Below are 15,490 nucleotides of genomic sequence, written 5' to 3'. Positions count from 1 at the left end.
GCACCAAGAGCTTGTAACACTCCAAAGAGAAAGGAAAAATTGAAATCGCATCATATGACCCCTTTAAGAAGCTCAATATTCATAAAGGAGCTGGCAATGTCTACTGCCCTGTTACCTTTACAGGGGAGGTTTCTGTCTGTTAACTAACTAAACAATGTTTAAAGGGGTCATATGATACAATTAAAATTTTTCCTTTCTCTTTGGAGTGTTACAAGCTCTTGGTGCATAAAGAAGCCATGTCGTGAAGGCGCTGTGTGCTTCGTTGTGAAAGCGAAACTACTTTGTTAGGTCTTCCAAAAGAGGACGATATCGCTTCGTCATGCCTGGAGCTGATCCGTGCTGGTCACTGAGGAAATATTCAACCTCGCGCTGTCAATCGCCGGATCGGCTTTCACCGTGGACGAAGCGGAGTCCAGCCCGGGGTCGTCACATGTGGTTGGCATCACAATATGGTAAGGGACGTAACATTTCCGTCACACGCTTGAGGAATTCGGCCAATCACAACGAACTGGATAGCTGGCCAATCAGAGCACACCTCGCTTTTCAGACCGATGAGCTTTGTAAAAATCGATGCGTTTCAGAAAGGCGGGGCATAGAGGAGAAACAATAATGTACAGTATGTGGAAAATAATGTTTTTTGAACCTTAAACCGCATAAACACATTTCATTACACCAAATACACAAAATAATGTTCTTTTTAGCAGCATCATATGACCCCTTTAACACTTTGTTTCTTTGTTCATTTCCTCAATCTTTATTCAGTCAAGTTGCTTCTGATTTGTTTAAACATTTGGGTGTTGCATGAATGAGCATGCATACACTATTTGCTGATAAAAAGGTTTTGTGGAGAGACACATGGTGAGGGGGTGGTGGGAGATTAGAAGAGGGTGGCTGATGTGGGGGGAAGGGTGGGCAGGTGTCTGAATCAGTGATTAAATCACAACTATGCAATAGGTGATCATTCGAGAATTGAAATTATTTACAATTTTATGTCAGAATCGACACATAAGGATCTTGTAATATCAAATGAGCACTGACTCATTGCTCATTTATAAAAATGACATTCATAGGCAACAGAAATGATCAAAATGCTAAAAGACATTGAAATGTTTGTAAAACAATTCTCTGGCTATGCTCTACGAGGTTTAGAAAAGCCCCACTGAGCCCCATTCAAATCTTATATTTATTCATGTTTTAATCGTTTTATGTCCTTTATTTGAGTATTAGTTATTTTACTTAAACATTCAGTTTGCATATTTTTAGTTCATTGCCATTTCTTGTTTTCATTCTTTTTTTTTAAGTTTAGGTTTTTATGCAATATTTTTTATTTTATATCAGCTTTAAATTAACAATTGGATTGAATTGGATATATTGGGAAAGTTTAGGCTTTTGGATAAACCTATTGAATATATTTTTGATCAGTGTAGACTATGGATGTTGTTAGTTGTTAGTAATTTTTCCAGTTTTTTGAGTTCAGCCAGTTTGAGGCGGGATTTCCTGTTTGTCCATCCAATGGAGGACAGAGAGAGTGTTCGGGAAAACTGCATGCAGTTATTGTACGGATGGGAATCTTTTGGAATCCCGTGATTTGATTCAAAACGACTCTTGGGGTGAAGATTTTATTAAAAATTGATTCTTGTTTTTTGTCAGGTAAGCTTCATTCTTAACGCTTCCCCCGTTGCAAGCCTTCCCTGTGTGTTCTCTATAAACTGTCAGGGTGCTGCACTGCTCTTGCAGTTGACTGCTACCTTCTCTGTTCCGACAAAATCATGTTATTAACGAAAACATTTAGAAAATCTATTTTTGAAATTTGTGAATCGATTTGAATCAGCATAAGATAGAATCGTGATTCATAAGTGAATCGATACAGAAATGCCACCTTTCACCTTTAAGAGGCAACCAACTGTTGATTTGCCTGCATGTTTAGTGTGTGTATGTGTGCAATCTGCTTTGTAGAATCATTCAAATGATTCATACTCTGATTGGCTGAGTGAGTGCTGCTTCTGCGCTGGCATGACAACTATCTGAGACCTCAGGCTGGATACTAACAAGCTCACTATGAGGAAAATGAAAATGGATAAACAGTAAAAGGCATTAATGGGATTGCCTCTAGAATATTTCTATTTGAACCTGTGTCATTTGGCAGTCTCTCTTTCCTCTTTCTGTGAACTGCAACATGAGTTACGTGAACTCCTTAGTCATGATTCAGTTCTGGTAGATACCATGATGGAGTCTTTCCTCATTTCTTGTTTGTAAACAGGGTCTCGCTTTAAAATGTATGATTTTTGACTTACGTAAGCAGTCTCTTTCCCACAGGAACCCTCACTGACACATATTTCACAGATAGAGTTTGAAAACATGGGCGTTAAAAAACCTCTAGGCAAGAATCAGCAGTTCATTCATTTATTTTCCCAAGCTGCCACACTGTATTCATCCAGCATCTAACTACAGTCTGTTTCTCTGAAACACAGAATTACAGTACCACATAATTTTCCAGTTTGTCTTTTGGAATGACTCTTTTTTTTTTTTTTTTTTTTTTAAAAAATTTTTTTTTTATAGTTGGGTAAATGGATGAACAATAAAATCACAATGGTTTATTTTTTTATATGTAACATTTTATTAATTAGAATTTGTTTTCTGGTACATTTACAGTAGATGTTTCATGAATTGTTTTGTTTTATACTAATTTAACTATTTAAAATGAGCTGAAAAGTCTATGATTAGCTTTTTTGGAATGACTTTTTTTTTTTTTTTTTTTTTTTTAAAGAATATGTATTATGGTGAAAACCCTGCCTGTTCTGTCCTTTACAATGTGCATGTGATGCTTTAAATATAGTCCGTTCTGGGACTAATGGCACTGAATTCTGCTGCAGGGTGACATACTCTCCATCTCTCTCCATATTTTTTCCTGCACAATCATTATGTCAAGAGGGAAAATAAAGTTTGCAGAGCCTCTTTATCCCTTGAACAATATTATTGTAGTTTGTGATTCGTCTTATTTCCTGGCAGGATGTTCCGTTGTCTCGTTGTGACATTCTGGCAATGTTTCGGTGTTTAATCATGCATTGTGTCTCATATCTAATCAGCATTTGCTATCTTGCACTCTTATTTTAGATTCAAAAGCCTAATAGGTAAAATAAATATAAATATAAACGTTCTAAAGGGGAAAAATTTATAATTTTAATTCATATGCACCAATATTATAATACATAGAAATATATATAAATATAAAGTGTTTACCAACATTTTTTTTTTTTTACATTTTATTACATGAACACTCAACACGGAGGATAAAGTGAACATTTAGAGTGCTAATATAGAGAATCACTGAGTCTGGAATCAATTATGTCAGAATATATACGAGAATGTATATCAGCATATTTGCTTTTGTAGTTTTTATCATGTCAAAATATCTTTGACATGAAGTATGCTATTTACCAACGTACCAGAGCAGTTACAGTGCAGTTTAATTTAATTTTCCCGTTTATAGCACAGCAGATCTATTGCTCTACATATGACTGATGTTTATGAATATCCTAATCTTGTTTCTCCGGTTATGGACGCATGATTTCTGAATGCTGTGAAGCAATGGTCAGGTTGGCTGTGTGGGGGAGCACTTCAGATGTATAGGTGGTCTTCATCTGTAGTCTTATGACTCAGTCTTTCTCCCTCTCTCGTGATCTCTCTTTCTAAAATATCTAGGTTTTGGCTTTGTTTGCGTGTGCAGACCGATCGGTGTATGACATCAAAATACTTCGAGAGCATTTTAAGGAACCGTCTGTATGGTATTTTGATGTCATACACCGATCGGTCTGCACACGCAAACAAAGCCAAAACCTAGATATTTTAGGCAATATAGAAATCCTGGCCAGGACGCGTCCTGGGAAAATGGCACGTATGGTCATCCTACATATGACCATTGAGGCCATCTGAAGCTTTTGTCTAAGAAACATACAAAAATGTAAGTCTATATTCAGTCAAGAATCGGATCAGCCCAAATTCATCAACGAATCATTCTGAACTGGATCAAATGATTCATTCAAAATATTGTTTTGTTCATAACAGAATTCCCATTTTTCTAACTTGTTTTAATTGATGTTAGAGCATCACTGATGAGCTGTAGATTATTTTTACTTTATAGTAGGTTTACTTTAACCTGTCATTATTGTCCTGCCCTCTATCTAACATTAGACAAGTTGCAACTGTGCTTTGTGTAAAGAGCCCTATTGAATAGCTGGACAGCTCTATTCCACTGTATTTCTCTTCCTTTCAAGGTGTTGATTGATTTATTGGTGGGTGAGCCATAGTTGCTGGCTCTAAAATGGTACACGCACAAACCAGCCCCAGCTGATAATGTCTGGATGTTTGAAGGACCATAAATTACAGAGAAGACGAATGAAAGCCAATAAAATGACACACTGACCTTGTGGGATGTACTAAACTCTCCAAAATGTGACTTGTATGTAATATTTAGGATAGGGTAGCACTTTATTAAGCCACTGTGAGAAATTGAGGCGTTACAGCATTAAACAAAAATCACATAATGGAATACAAAAATGGAGAGTAAAATATTTTTGTAATATTAATGTGCAACATGACAAGGCTTGTACAAAATAATGTACAGAATTAGCAGGTGAAGAGAAGAAATGTGCATGGTGTATGATGGAATATATGTTGAATATAGAAAATGTCGAAGAATGGGTTTGTCAGTTTATGCTTTAAAGGTGCTGAATGTAGGATTGACACCGAGTGGTTGAACTAGGTATTGCAGTCCAGATTCAAAATATTGGAGAGGGTTATTTTCACCCGGTTCCATTGATGTATGGTTTGTTAGGATAGGACAATATTTGGCTGAGATACAACTATTTGAAAATCTGGAATCTGAGGGTGCAAAAAAATCTAAATATTGAGAAAATCGCCATTAAAGTTGTCCAAATGAAGTTCTTAGCGATGCATATTACTAATAAAAATTTAAGTTTTGATATATTTACGGTAGGAAATTTTCAAAATTTCTTCAGGGAACATGATCTTTACTTAATATCCTAATGATTTTTGGCATAAAAGAAAAATCGATAATTTTGACCCCTAAAATGTACTGTTCTACAAATATACCCGTGCTACTTATGACTGGTTTTGTGGTCCAGGGTCACATATGAGAATGTATATGTTGTAGTTTTTATCAGAGGTGCTATTAAAATATCTTTGACTTGAAGTATGCTATTTACCAATGTAGCAGAGCAGTTACAGTGCAGTTTAATTTAATTTTCCTGTTAAACCTATTCTACATATGACTGATGTTTGTGAATATCCTAATCTTGTTTCTCCCGTCATGGACGCATGATTTCTGAATGCTGTGAAACAGTGGTCAGGTTGACTGTGTGGGGGAGCACTTCAGATGTATAGGTGGACTTCATCTGTAGTCTTATGACTCAGTCTCTCTCCCTCTCTCGTGATCTCTCTTTCCCTGCATAGTGAACACAAGGTCAGGGAGATTAAAAGCGAGGATTGGAGGGGGAGGGGAGAGAGAGAGGCAAAGCTCAGCAGGCATGTAACAGACTGAGAAAAATGACGAGGGGCACTATGTCCTTTTAGTGGTCAAAAAGACATCCTTTTAACAAAACACCATCCAGACCATCAGTGAAGTATAATGGTTGCTCTTTTTCATGCAATTACAATAAATGGATGCAAAATGAATCAAATACACCATAAAAGAATCACAAAAATGGCCCATATGACTAGGGTGACCATACGTGCCATTTTCCCAGGACGCGTCCTGGGAATCGGATCAGCCCAAATTCATCAACGAATCATTCTGAACTGGATCAAATGATTCATTCAAAATATTGTTTTGTTCATAACAGAATTCCCATTTTTCTAACTTGTTTTAATTGATGTTAGAGCATCACTGATGAGCTGTAGATTATTTTTACTTTATAGTAGGTTTACTTTAACCTGTCATTATTGTCCTGCCCTCTATCTAACATTAGACAAGTTGCAACTGTGCTTTGTGTAAAGAGCCCTATTGAATAGCTGGACAGCTCTATTCCACTGTATTTCTCTTCCTTTCAAGGTGTTGATTGATTTATTGGTGGGTGAGCCATAGTTGCTGGCTCTAAAATGGTACACGCACAAACCAGCCCCAGCTGATAATGTCTGGATGTTTGAAGGACCATAAATTACAGAGAAGACGAATGAAAGCCAATAAAATGACACACTGACCTTGTGGGATGTACTAAACTCTCCAAAATGTGACTTGTATGTAATATTTAGGATAGGGTAGCACTTTATTAAGCCACTGTGAGAAATTGAGGCGTTACAGCATTAAACAAAAATCACATAATGGAATACAAAAATGGAGAGTAAAATATTTTTGTAATATTAATGTGCAACATGACAAGGCTTGTACAAAATAATGTACAGAATTAGCAGGTGAAGAGAAGAAATGTGCATGGTGTATGATGGAATATATGTTGAATATAGAAAATGTCGAAGAATGGGTTTGTCAGTTTATGCTTTAAAGGTGCTGAATGTAGGATTGACACCGAGTGGTTGAACTAGGTATTGCAGTCCAGATTCAAAATATTGGAGAGGGTTATTTTCACCCGGCCCCTCCTCCTCAGACTTGACGCACACGCAGGTTGCCAGATTGACGACACCAACAGGAACGAGTGCACTTGACGATGAATGAAATTAAATATGCTGTGTTTTCCGCCAACTGGCAACCCGGGGTGCCGAAATACAATTGGGTAAACTGACAGTGGGCGGGTTTCACAAACCAAAACAGAGACCGACATACCGGCCCGTAACGCACATTTTCAAAGGAGAATAACTGACTGTAGCATTGTTTTTCAGATAAACAAATATGTTAACTTAGCATGTTTCTTAAATATCTGCAAACATATTATGGTATTTGTATGCTTTAGTAGAGTCAAAAACTTACATACAGCACCTTTAATTTAAAGAGACTAGAAAACCTGGTTGTCACAATATAAACAAGATAACAACTAGGGCAAGGAACTGTTTTGTGCATTTTGTTACCAATAACATTTTACAGTTTTTTTAAGTTTTACAAATTTCCACGGTTAAAAAAAAGTGTTAAACATTCATGTTGCTCGTTTCACAGACACATGTGCCTAAAACACTCCAATCAGGTTGAAACGGAGCACGTAAAGCCTTGCACCTGATGATCACAAGATCCAGATCCCTCATGCTGCCTGTTACAATGCTTGCTTTCATGCTCTCATTGGCCATGGGGCCTTGTGATCCAGACAGCTAATTTAAAGGCAGGCAAAACACTTGACCATACACTTGAATTCACAGACTCAAGAGAGAGAAATGTATTACAAAAAAACTTGCATACATGTCTTTAGCAACACATTGTCATGTGGACAATTAGTAAGCAATGATACTGCTTTATCATCTCTAACCTAACAATCATGTTTGCGTATTATTCATGTTCACTTAGATGATTGGGTGGGCAAAACAAAAATCTGGAAAAGAAAACGAAATGATATATGTTGAAGTCAGATGTTGATTAATTGTCATTCTTTCCTGAATCAGACTACATTGGCCACGCTGTGTTTTTGATTCACTAAAAAAGAACCAGGCTCATAAGAGTCATTTGTTCATGAATCAGACTACACTGGTCATGCTGTATATGTTTTTGATTCACTGTAAAGAAGCGGTTCATAAGAGTCATTTATTTGTGAATCGGACTACACTGCTCGTATATATTTTTGATTCAATAAAAAGAAGTGGTTCAATCAGTTCAGTCAGTTGTTCATGAATTGGACTACATTGGGTGTACTTTATGATTCTGATGAACTAAAAAAAGACTCAGTGTCATTAGTGTATGAATCTGACTCCATTATTTGCATGATGTTCTTTTTGCATTCATCCAGTAAAAACAACTCATAGAAAGACATTTCTTGCCATTATTTTGAAGTTGTCTTTTTATTACATGACAGTCAATACAGACCTACATTCACAATTCTTTTTTTTTTTTTTTTGACGCGCATGCGGGTTGCCAGACTGACGACACCAACAGGAACGTGCGCACTTGACGATGAATGAAATTAAATATGCTGTGTTTTCCGCCAACTGGCAACCCGGGGTGCCGAAATACAATTGGGTAAACTGACAGTGGGCGGGTTTCACAAACCAAAACAGAGACCGACATACCGGCCCGTAACGCACATTTTCAAAGGAGAATAACTGACTGTAGCATTGTTTTTCAGATAAACAAATATGTTAACTTAGCATGTTTCTTAAATATCTGCAAACATATTATGGTATTTGTATGCTTTAGTAGAGTCAAAAACTTACATACAGCACCTTTAATTTAAAGAGACTAGAAAACCTGGTTGTCACAATATAAACAAGATAACAACTAGGGCAAGGAACTGTTTTGTGCATTTTGTTACCAATAACATTTTACAGTTTTTTTAAGTTTTACAAATTTCCACGGTTAAAAAAAAGTGTTAAACATTCATGTTGCTCGTTTCACAGACACATGTGCCTAAAACACTCCAATCAGGTTGAAACGGAGCACGTAAAGCCTTGCACCTGATGATCACAAGATCCAGATCCCTCATGCTGCCTGTTACAATGCTTGCTTTCATGCTCTCATTGGCCATGGGGCCTTGTGATCCAGACAGCTAATTTAAAGGCAGGCAAAACACTTGACCATACACTTGAATTCACAGACTCAAGAGAGAGAAATGTATTACAAAAAAACTTGCATACATGTCTTTAGCAACACATTGTCATGTGGACAATTAGTAAGCAATGATACTGCTTTATCATCTCTAACCTAACAATCATGTTTGCGTATTATTCATGTTCACTTAGATGATTGGGTGGGCAAAACAAAAATCTGGAAAAGAAAACGAAATGATATATGTTGAAGTCAGATGTTGATTAATTGTCATTCTTTCCTGAATCAGACTACATTGGCCACGCTGTGTTTTTGATTCACTAAAAAAGAACCAGGCTCATAAGAGTCATTTGTTCATGAATCAGACTACACTGGTCATGCTGTATATGTTTTTGATTCACTGTAAAGAAGCGGTTCATAAGAGTCATTTATTTGTGAATCGGACTACACTGCTCGTATATATTTTTGATTCAATAAAAAGAAGTGGTTCAATCAGTTCAGTCAGTTGTTCATGAATTGGACTACATTGGGTGTACTTTATGATTCTGATGAACTAAAAAAAGACTCAGTGTCATTAGTGTATGAATCTGACTCCATTATTTGCATGATGTTCTTTTTGCATTCATCCAGTAAAAACAACTCATAGAAAGACATTTCTTGCCATTATTTTGAAGTTGTCTTTTTATTACATGACAGTCAATACAGACCTACATTCACAATTCTTTTTTTTTTTTTTTTCTTCTCTAAATTTTACTTCTAAAATGCAATGCAGGAAACACTGTTAAGTGCTGATTTTGGAGGTAAATCCTATGGAATGGATTTAAACATGTTAAAATAAGATAAACAGCTGTAAGTCCTATATTATTATATTATACTATAGGGCTTGCTTATACCTTATATAACCTTATATAACCATAAGTCAGCCATGATGATATCTTGTTTAAATGTGCTTAATAAGATTAAGATAAAGGTTTGAATGAACCATTGAACCTGTATCTTAGAGATTCAGTGTTTATTTGATTTGATGTTGCCAAACCCCTTAACAGAAGTTTGAATATAAAGCTGCTTCTCGGGATTAAATCATGGGCTTGTAGCTGGCAATTAGGGAACAACTATGGGACAGTTTGCTTGTAGCCAAGAGCATTTGAACTTAAATGCATGAGTGGAGTAATGAAGTGTCTCTCTCTCATTCTCACACATTCAGACATATTGACAGATGCACAAGCCAGCTGTTAAAAAACACCAGCCTTTGCCAAAATTGCCTCCATTCTCTTGAGATTGAGATTGACTATTCCTCTGGAGCCAAAAAGAGAACATGGGCTCATCTGAATCCAAAAAGGCACTTATTATTATTATGGAAGTGTCAAATCTACCCTAGCTTCCCTGTAAGAAAACAAACCCAGTAACAACAATCAACAAAGTGAGATTAAAAACAGACATACACATGCTCAATGCTTTCTGTGATGATAGAATGCATCTGCAAACAATATTTTGGCTGCAAAGAAACAATTTAATTTGATGGCAGAAAATGCTTGTTTGTTTACTAGGAATGCTGAAATCAGCACTACAGTGGACATAAATAACATTTTATCAATTTGAATTGGCTTTAAAGGGCATTTGACATGATGCTTAACTCTGGGTTAATGTGTCTTTTTAGCCCTGGACTAATGATGCGGTCATATATACCGTTGTTCAGAAAATGTTCAATAGGCAAAATCCAGGCATTGCTATGCTAAAGGTAAACAGTGTAAAAATAATCTGCCCCAAAGTTATTTTATTTAATTTTTTTAAAAATATTATTAAATTACTGATTCTTTTAGTATAACAACTCAGAAAACAAGGCAATTCTGTTTGTAGACATCTAGTTTACTTACCTCTAAGTGTCTCTAAAACACTCACTGTATTTCAAAGATTTGATGCTGCTAAATTTAACCTTTTGCAAATCCAGTGATTAGATCTTCCTCAGAAGCACTTGTATTAACCTGGTACCTTGCATTTCACCTCTTCTCCAACCTGTGCACTAATCTAGCTTACACTTAAAATTGGTATTGTGTACTATGGATACTTTTGGCTTCTTATGATTAATTGCTTGTTATGTTCATAATTTCCAAGTCGCTTTGGATAAAAGTGTCTTGTCAATGCATAATTGTTAACACATGTACAGTAAGAAATCCCAAAACCTGACTACCTAAGACTAATGACTAACTCAGGGTAAAGTATGAACAAAATAACCCATGGTTATAAATAAAAGTGTGGTAAGTCCATATATCACCTTTAGACAAATTCTTATATTTTAATTTCACCTTCTGCCTTCATGTTCTTCTTCTTTTTATTCCCCTTCCCAGATCTTTTCCATTGTGATCTTTGGATGCATTGCTAATGAGGGCTATGTGAACCGTCCGGACGAGGTGGAGGAGTATTGCATCTTTAACCGTAACCAGAATGCCTGTAACTATGCCGTGGGTATGGGAGCCGTGGCCTTCCTCTGCTGTGCCGCTTTTATGGCACTGGATGTCTACTTTCCTCAGATAAGCAGCATCAAAGACCGCAAGAAGGCTGTGTTAGCTGATATTGGCATTTCAGGTAAACTGCTGATAGAATGCAGGTATTACATCAATATTTTATATCACTAAGATGATACATTTATTGCAAGCCTCCTGGTTTGGCCTCTACAAACCACACACTGTCTTATTTATTTGAACACCTATGAATGATTTTATATGGCTCTAAGAAGGTGATGTTTCCCATATACAATTGGTTTTAAGGTCTTCTTGACTCAAAAGCACTCCTAAAGTCTGATCTAGATCTACTTCCTCTACCACAGCATTACTTTAAGCTACACTGCCCTCTGTTGGTAAAATGTAACTTCTGCTAGACTTACTACAGTGCTATGCTTAATTGAATAATATATGCCTGTAAATATAAATTGACTGTTTTAATCAGAGCACTGTTAGATTGTGCTATCATTCTGTTTTTGATTTATTTGTTTTCAAAGGCATTTATTGTGCTGTTTTATTGACCTGAAATTCTGCACCTTTCCCATTTTTCTCCCAGCCTTCTGGTCTTTCGTGTGGTTTGTGGGATTCTGCTTCCTGGCCAATCAGTGGCAGGTGGCTAAACCAGAAGATAACCCCCTCAAAGAGGGTGAAGACGCAGCCAGAGCGGCCATCACCTTCGCCTTCTTCTCCATATTTACTTGGGTCTGTACTGACTTAATTATTTATAATTCTTCTGTAATTTTTCATCTAAAGTAAATGTTTGCTACAAAATCTAATTGATTTTAATCATATTTGATTTGCGAGATTCAATGTCTACAGTACATTTTCTTCTCAGTCAGAAATGTAATTTTATTATATAGATGATGGCTGGGTCCCTTCCTCTTCCCAAGGCCTTTTATTACACCAGATTGAATTGGTGATGAACCAGTGATATTTGTATTACTTATTTACTTACATAGAATTGATTAATATTTTAAATTAGCTTTTTTATATTTTGAGTTTTCATTTAATTATAGTTTCTAACATTTTTTTAGTACTTAAACTTGTTTTAGTTAGTTGCCAAGGTAATATTTCTAATCTTCATTTAAGTATTTTAAAGGGGTCATATGATGCAATTTCATTTTTTTCCTTACGCGTTTCAAAAAGGCGGGGCATAGAGGAGAAACAATAATGTACAGTATGTGGAAAATAATGCGGTTTTTTTTTACTTTAAACCGCATAAACGCATTTCATTACACCAAATACACAAAAGAATGTTCTTTTTAGCAGCATCATATGACCCCTTTAAGTTTTTCATCTAATAATTAAATTTTATTAAGATTACATGCATGTCATGCTTTCTTCTCAATAATAGACCTGTGAACATCAACCACTCTACATGGCCTGTGCATCTGATCCACATGGCTTCATTCACTAATCTTCTTTCTGTACTTTGCTCTCTAGCTTCTTTTCCAGAGAATTTACTTATTTAGCCCAGTAATCTTTGCTTCTATGTTTGCAGAATTCCTTCTAACCTCTAAATCCTCAAAGCACCTCTTTTTCAGAAACCATCCAGCTGCATTGATAAGATTAACCCAGTGTTGTTGAAATGTTTTTCCCATCATTCTTTCTGTTGATCGTTGGCTCTGGTCAATCTGTTTTTCTTTAGGGTGTTCTTACGCTGCTGGCCCTGGAGCGCCTAAAGAAAGTCTCCTTTGAAGAGGAATACGACAAACTGTTCACCCCTCATATGCCACCTCCATTTGTCTAACATTTACCCCACACATACTTATTTGTTTACTATGTCATAGACATCAACTACAGAATCACCCCTTAAAAAATCTTACAATCATGGGTACTAATGAAGATGTGATGTTTTTTGATATGATGTTTTTTTTTGTTTTTTGTTTTTTTATTACAGTGCCATATCAAGCCCCGAACTTCCTTGTGCGAACTGGGAAGAGTTTTAAATAACATATTACATATATCTTGGAATAATTAAATTATGACAACATGATCTACAGTAAGATGATCTGATTTTCACCTTTCAGTGTATTCCAGCATTTATCATACAAGTAAAGATTGGGGTAAAAGGTACACTACTTTTCAAAAATTGGGGTTCAGTAAGATTTTTTGAAAGAAATTAATACTTTTTTCAGCAAGGAGGCATTGAATTAACCAAACATGGAAGTGAATTCATTTATAATGTTAGGAAATATTTCTATTACAAATAAATGCTATCAATTTGAACTTTCTATACATCAATGAATGCTGAATAAAATGTATCACAGTTTTCACAAAAATATTAAGCAGCACAACTGTTTTCAACATGGATAATAATAAGAAAAATTTATTGAGCAGCAAATAAGCATATTAGACTGATTTCTAAAAGATCATGTGACACTGAAGACTGGAGTAATGATGCTGAAAATCCAGCTTTGCATCACAGGAATAGATTACATTTAAAAATATATACAAGATAGAAAACAGTTATTTTAAATTGTAATAATATTTCACAATATTACTGTTTTACTATATTTTTGATCAAATAAATGCAGCCTTGGCGAGCATAAGAGACTTCCTTCAAAAACATTAACAAATCTTCCCAACCCCAAACTTTTGAACAGTAGTTTGTGTGCCAGAAAATCAATGCTTTTCCTGACTAAATGATTGTTTTTAAAATTGCAGTTACAGTTTTAATTGACTAGGGGGCACCAGTTGCACATGTAACGTTCAGCTGAGCTCTTTACAGAATTGTTTATTCTTCAAGATTGTCTACAGGATTTGTGGCCTGATACATTGACCGACTTGCGTTACATGCTCATTCACCTCTATTGTTGTCATGGCATTTCATGATCTTATTTTAAACAATTTGTTTACAGTTGAGCTGCTCTTGTTGCTTAACATTTTTAATGAATATTTATCCTGTGATAGATCTTATAATGTATACTGGCAGATGTTGTTTGATTAAATTGTCTTAAGTTTGACTAAAGTTCTGGTTTTATGTTTTGTTTTGGATTTAGGTTTATAAGTCTTTGTTTAAATAGTTTGGTTTAAAAGGTTAAAGCTACAAATGTATTCAGGACTCAGTTAAGCTTAAAGCTGACTAACCATCTAAATCTTTTATCTTAATCAAACTAATGCTTTTCTCTGTTTTTTTTCTCCCTCTCTGTCCCGTCCTGTCTTTCTCATCAACTCCTTTCATTTAATTCTTACCTGATTTCCTTAACTGATACCATTTTATGCACTATTCGCCATAAAAACTGAAATTTCCTCCTCTCCTGTTGCCATAATCCTTTAATATTGATTGCAATTCCCCCTGATCCCACCCTCTAAACCTCCTCCTGGCATCTTCATTTTCCTAAAGGCCGGTCAAGCTTTTTTCGCATTCCAGAGGTACAAGTTAGGCGCGAGTTCATCTCTCTTCTCTCAGGACTATACTGATCCCAGCCAAGATCCCACAGGAGTGCCTGCTGCAGCCACAGAGTACACTGGATACAACGCTGACATGGAGGCTAATTATGACGGCTCTGGTGGATACCAGAACCAAGACTACTAAGGTCAAGTATAAGGATGTACGCAACAGCCTTAACCAGCTAGGCTGACTGGGTTACATGGGGAAAACAAAACAATTGAGGTGAAAAGGACAAACAGGAACTTATTTTGGGCACTTGGGGTAAAATATGGGGATCAAAGCAGGCTGACAGGAATTCAGGGGTTTGTTTGGTGCTATAAGAACCCCTTGTTGATTTAACTTTTGGTGACGATACATGAATAATGAGCATTTCATTAAGACTATAATAAAATATGATATTTTGCAGAGACTGTGGCACAAGATCTCTAGGAAGTTGTTTTTTTATTTTTGCCTTCAGTTTTGGGCTTATGGGTTTGGGGATGATCAAACTGATTGGTCTACAGTGGATGGTGTCTGTTATAAAATATAAGACTTCACTGATTGGTTTAGTACACTTAATCAAGATTTGTGAAAAGAAATCTAAACTAAACTGATGGAACTTTGTCCCTGAAATAGTCATAGAAACTAACTAGCTTAATATTGGCCACACATGTGACAAAACCTGACCAAACTAAATGCTTCTAAAGGCCACAGTGTCTATGTTGATAAAGTGTAGGAGCTACAGGTGGAAGATTTCGTTTACCTTTAACCTAGAACAGATACTGCATTGATAGCTCTCTGCTGCCATTTTGTCAATGTCCAAGGATCTTAAAAGATCATTTTTAACAATATCAGGTCTGGGATTAAATCAGTCTCTGCATTGTTGGCATAGAACGTACTAAGAGAGAAACTGAATGGTAATACAGAGAATGAAAAAATATTGAAAATACTTAAAGTGAATTT

The 15,490-nt window shown here is 35.9% G+C and overlaps 1 protein-coding gene across 3 annotated transcripts in view; it reads left to right on the top strand.

Moving 5' to 3' along the window:
* Positions 1 to 14,977, top strand: part of LOC107694963 (synaptogyrin-1-like) — a 16,671-nt gene extending 1,694 nt beyond the window's left edge. The window contains exons 2-4 of one of the 3 annotated variants that reach the window (XM_016494690.1): positions 11,002 to 11,239; positions 11,711 to 11,856; positions 14,528 to 14,977. In XM_016494690.1, the coding sequence (XP_016350176.1) occupies positions 11,002 to 11,239; positions 11,711 to 11,856; positions 14,528 to 14,692 (549 nt within the window). In that variant the 3' untranslated portion in view covers positions 14,693 to 14,977. Of the gene's footprint in view, positions 1 to 11,001; positions 11,240 to 11,710; positions 11,857 to 12,802; positions 13,384 to 14,500 lie in introns of those variants that run through there. The other 2 variants (XM_016494689.1, XM_016494691.1) reach the window with 2 other exon arrangements.
* The last annotated feature ends 513 nt before the right edge of the window (positions 14,978 to 15,490 follow it).

The sequence above is a fragment of the Sinocyclocheilus anshuiensis genome, unplaced genomic scaffold, assembly GCF_001515605.1.
Source record: "Sinocyclocheilus anshuiensis isolate Anshui unplaced genomic scaffold, SAMN03320099.WGS_v1.1 scaffold214, whole genome shotgun sequence".
Taxonomy (NCBI): Eukaryota; Metazoa; Chordata; class Actinopteri; order Cypriniformes; family Cyprinidae; genus Sinocyclocheilus; species Sinocyclocheilus anshuiensis.
Note: the sequence above shows the minus strand (reverse complement) of the source record. Positions and strands in the feature narration are given on the sequence as shown.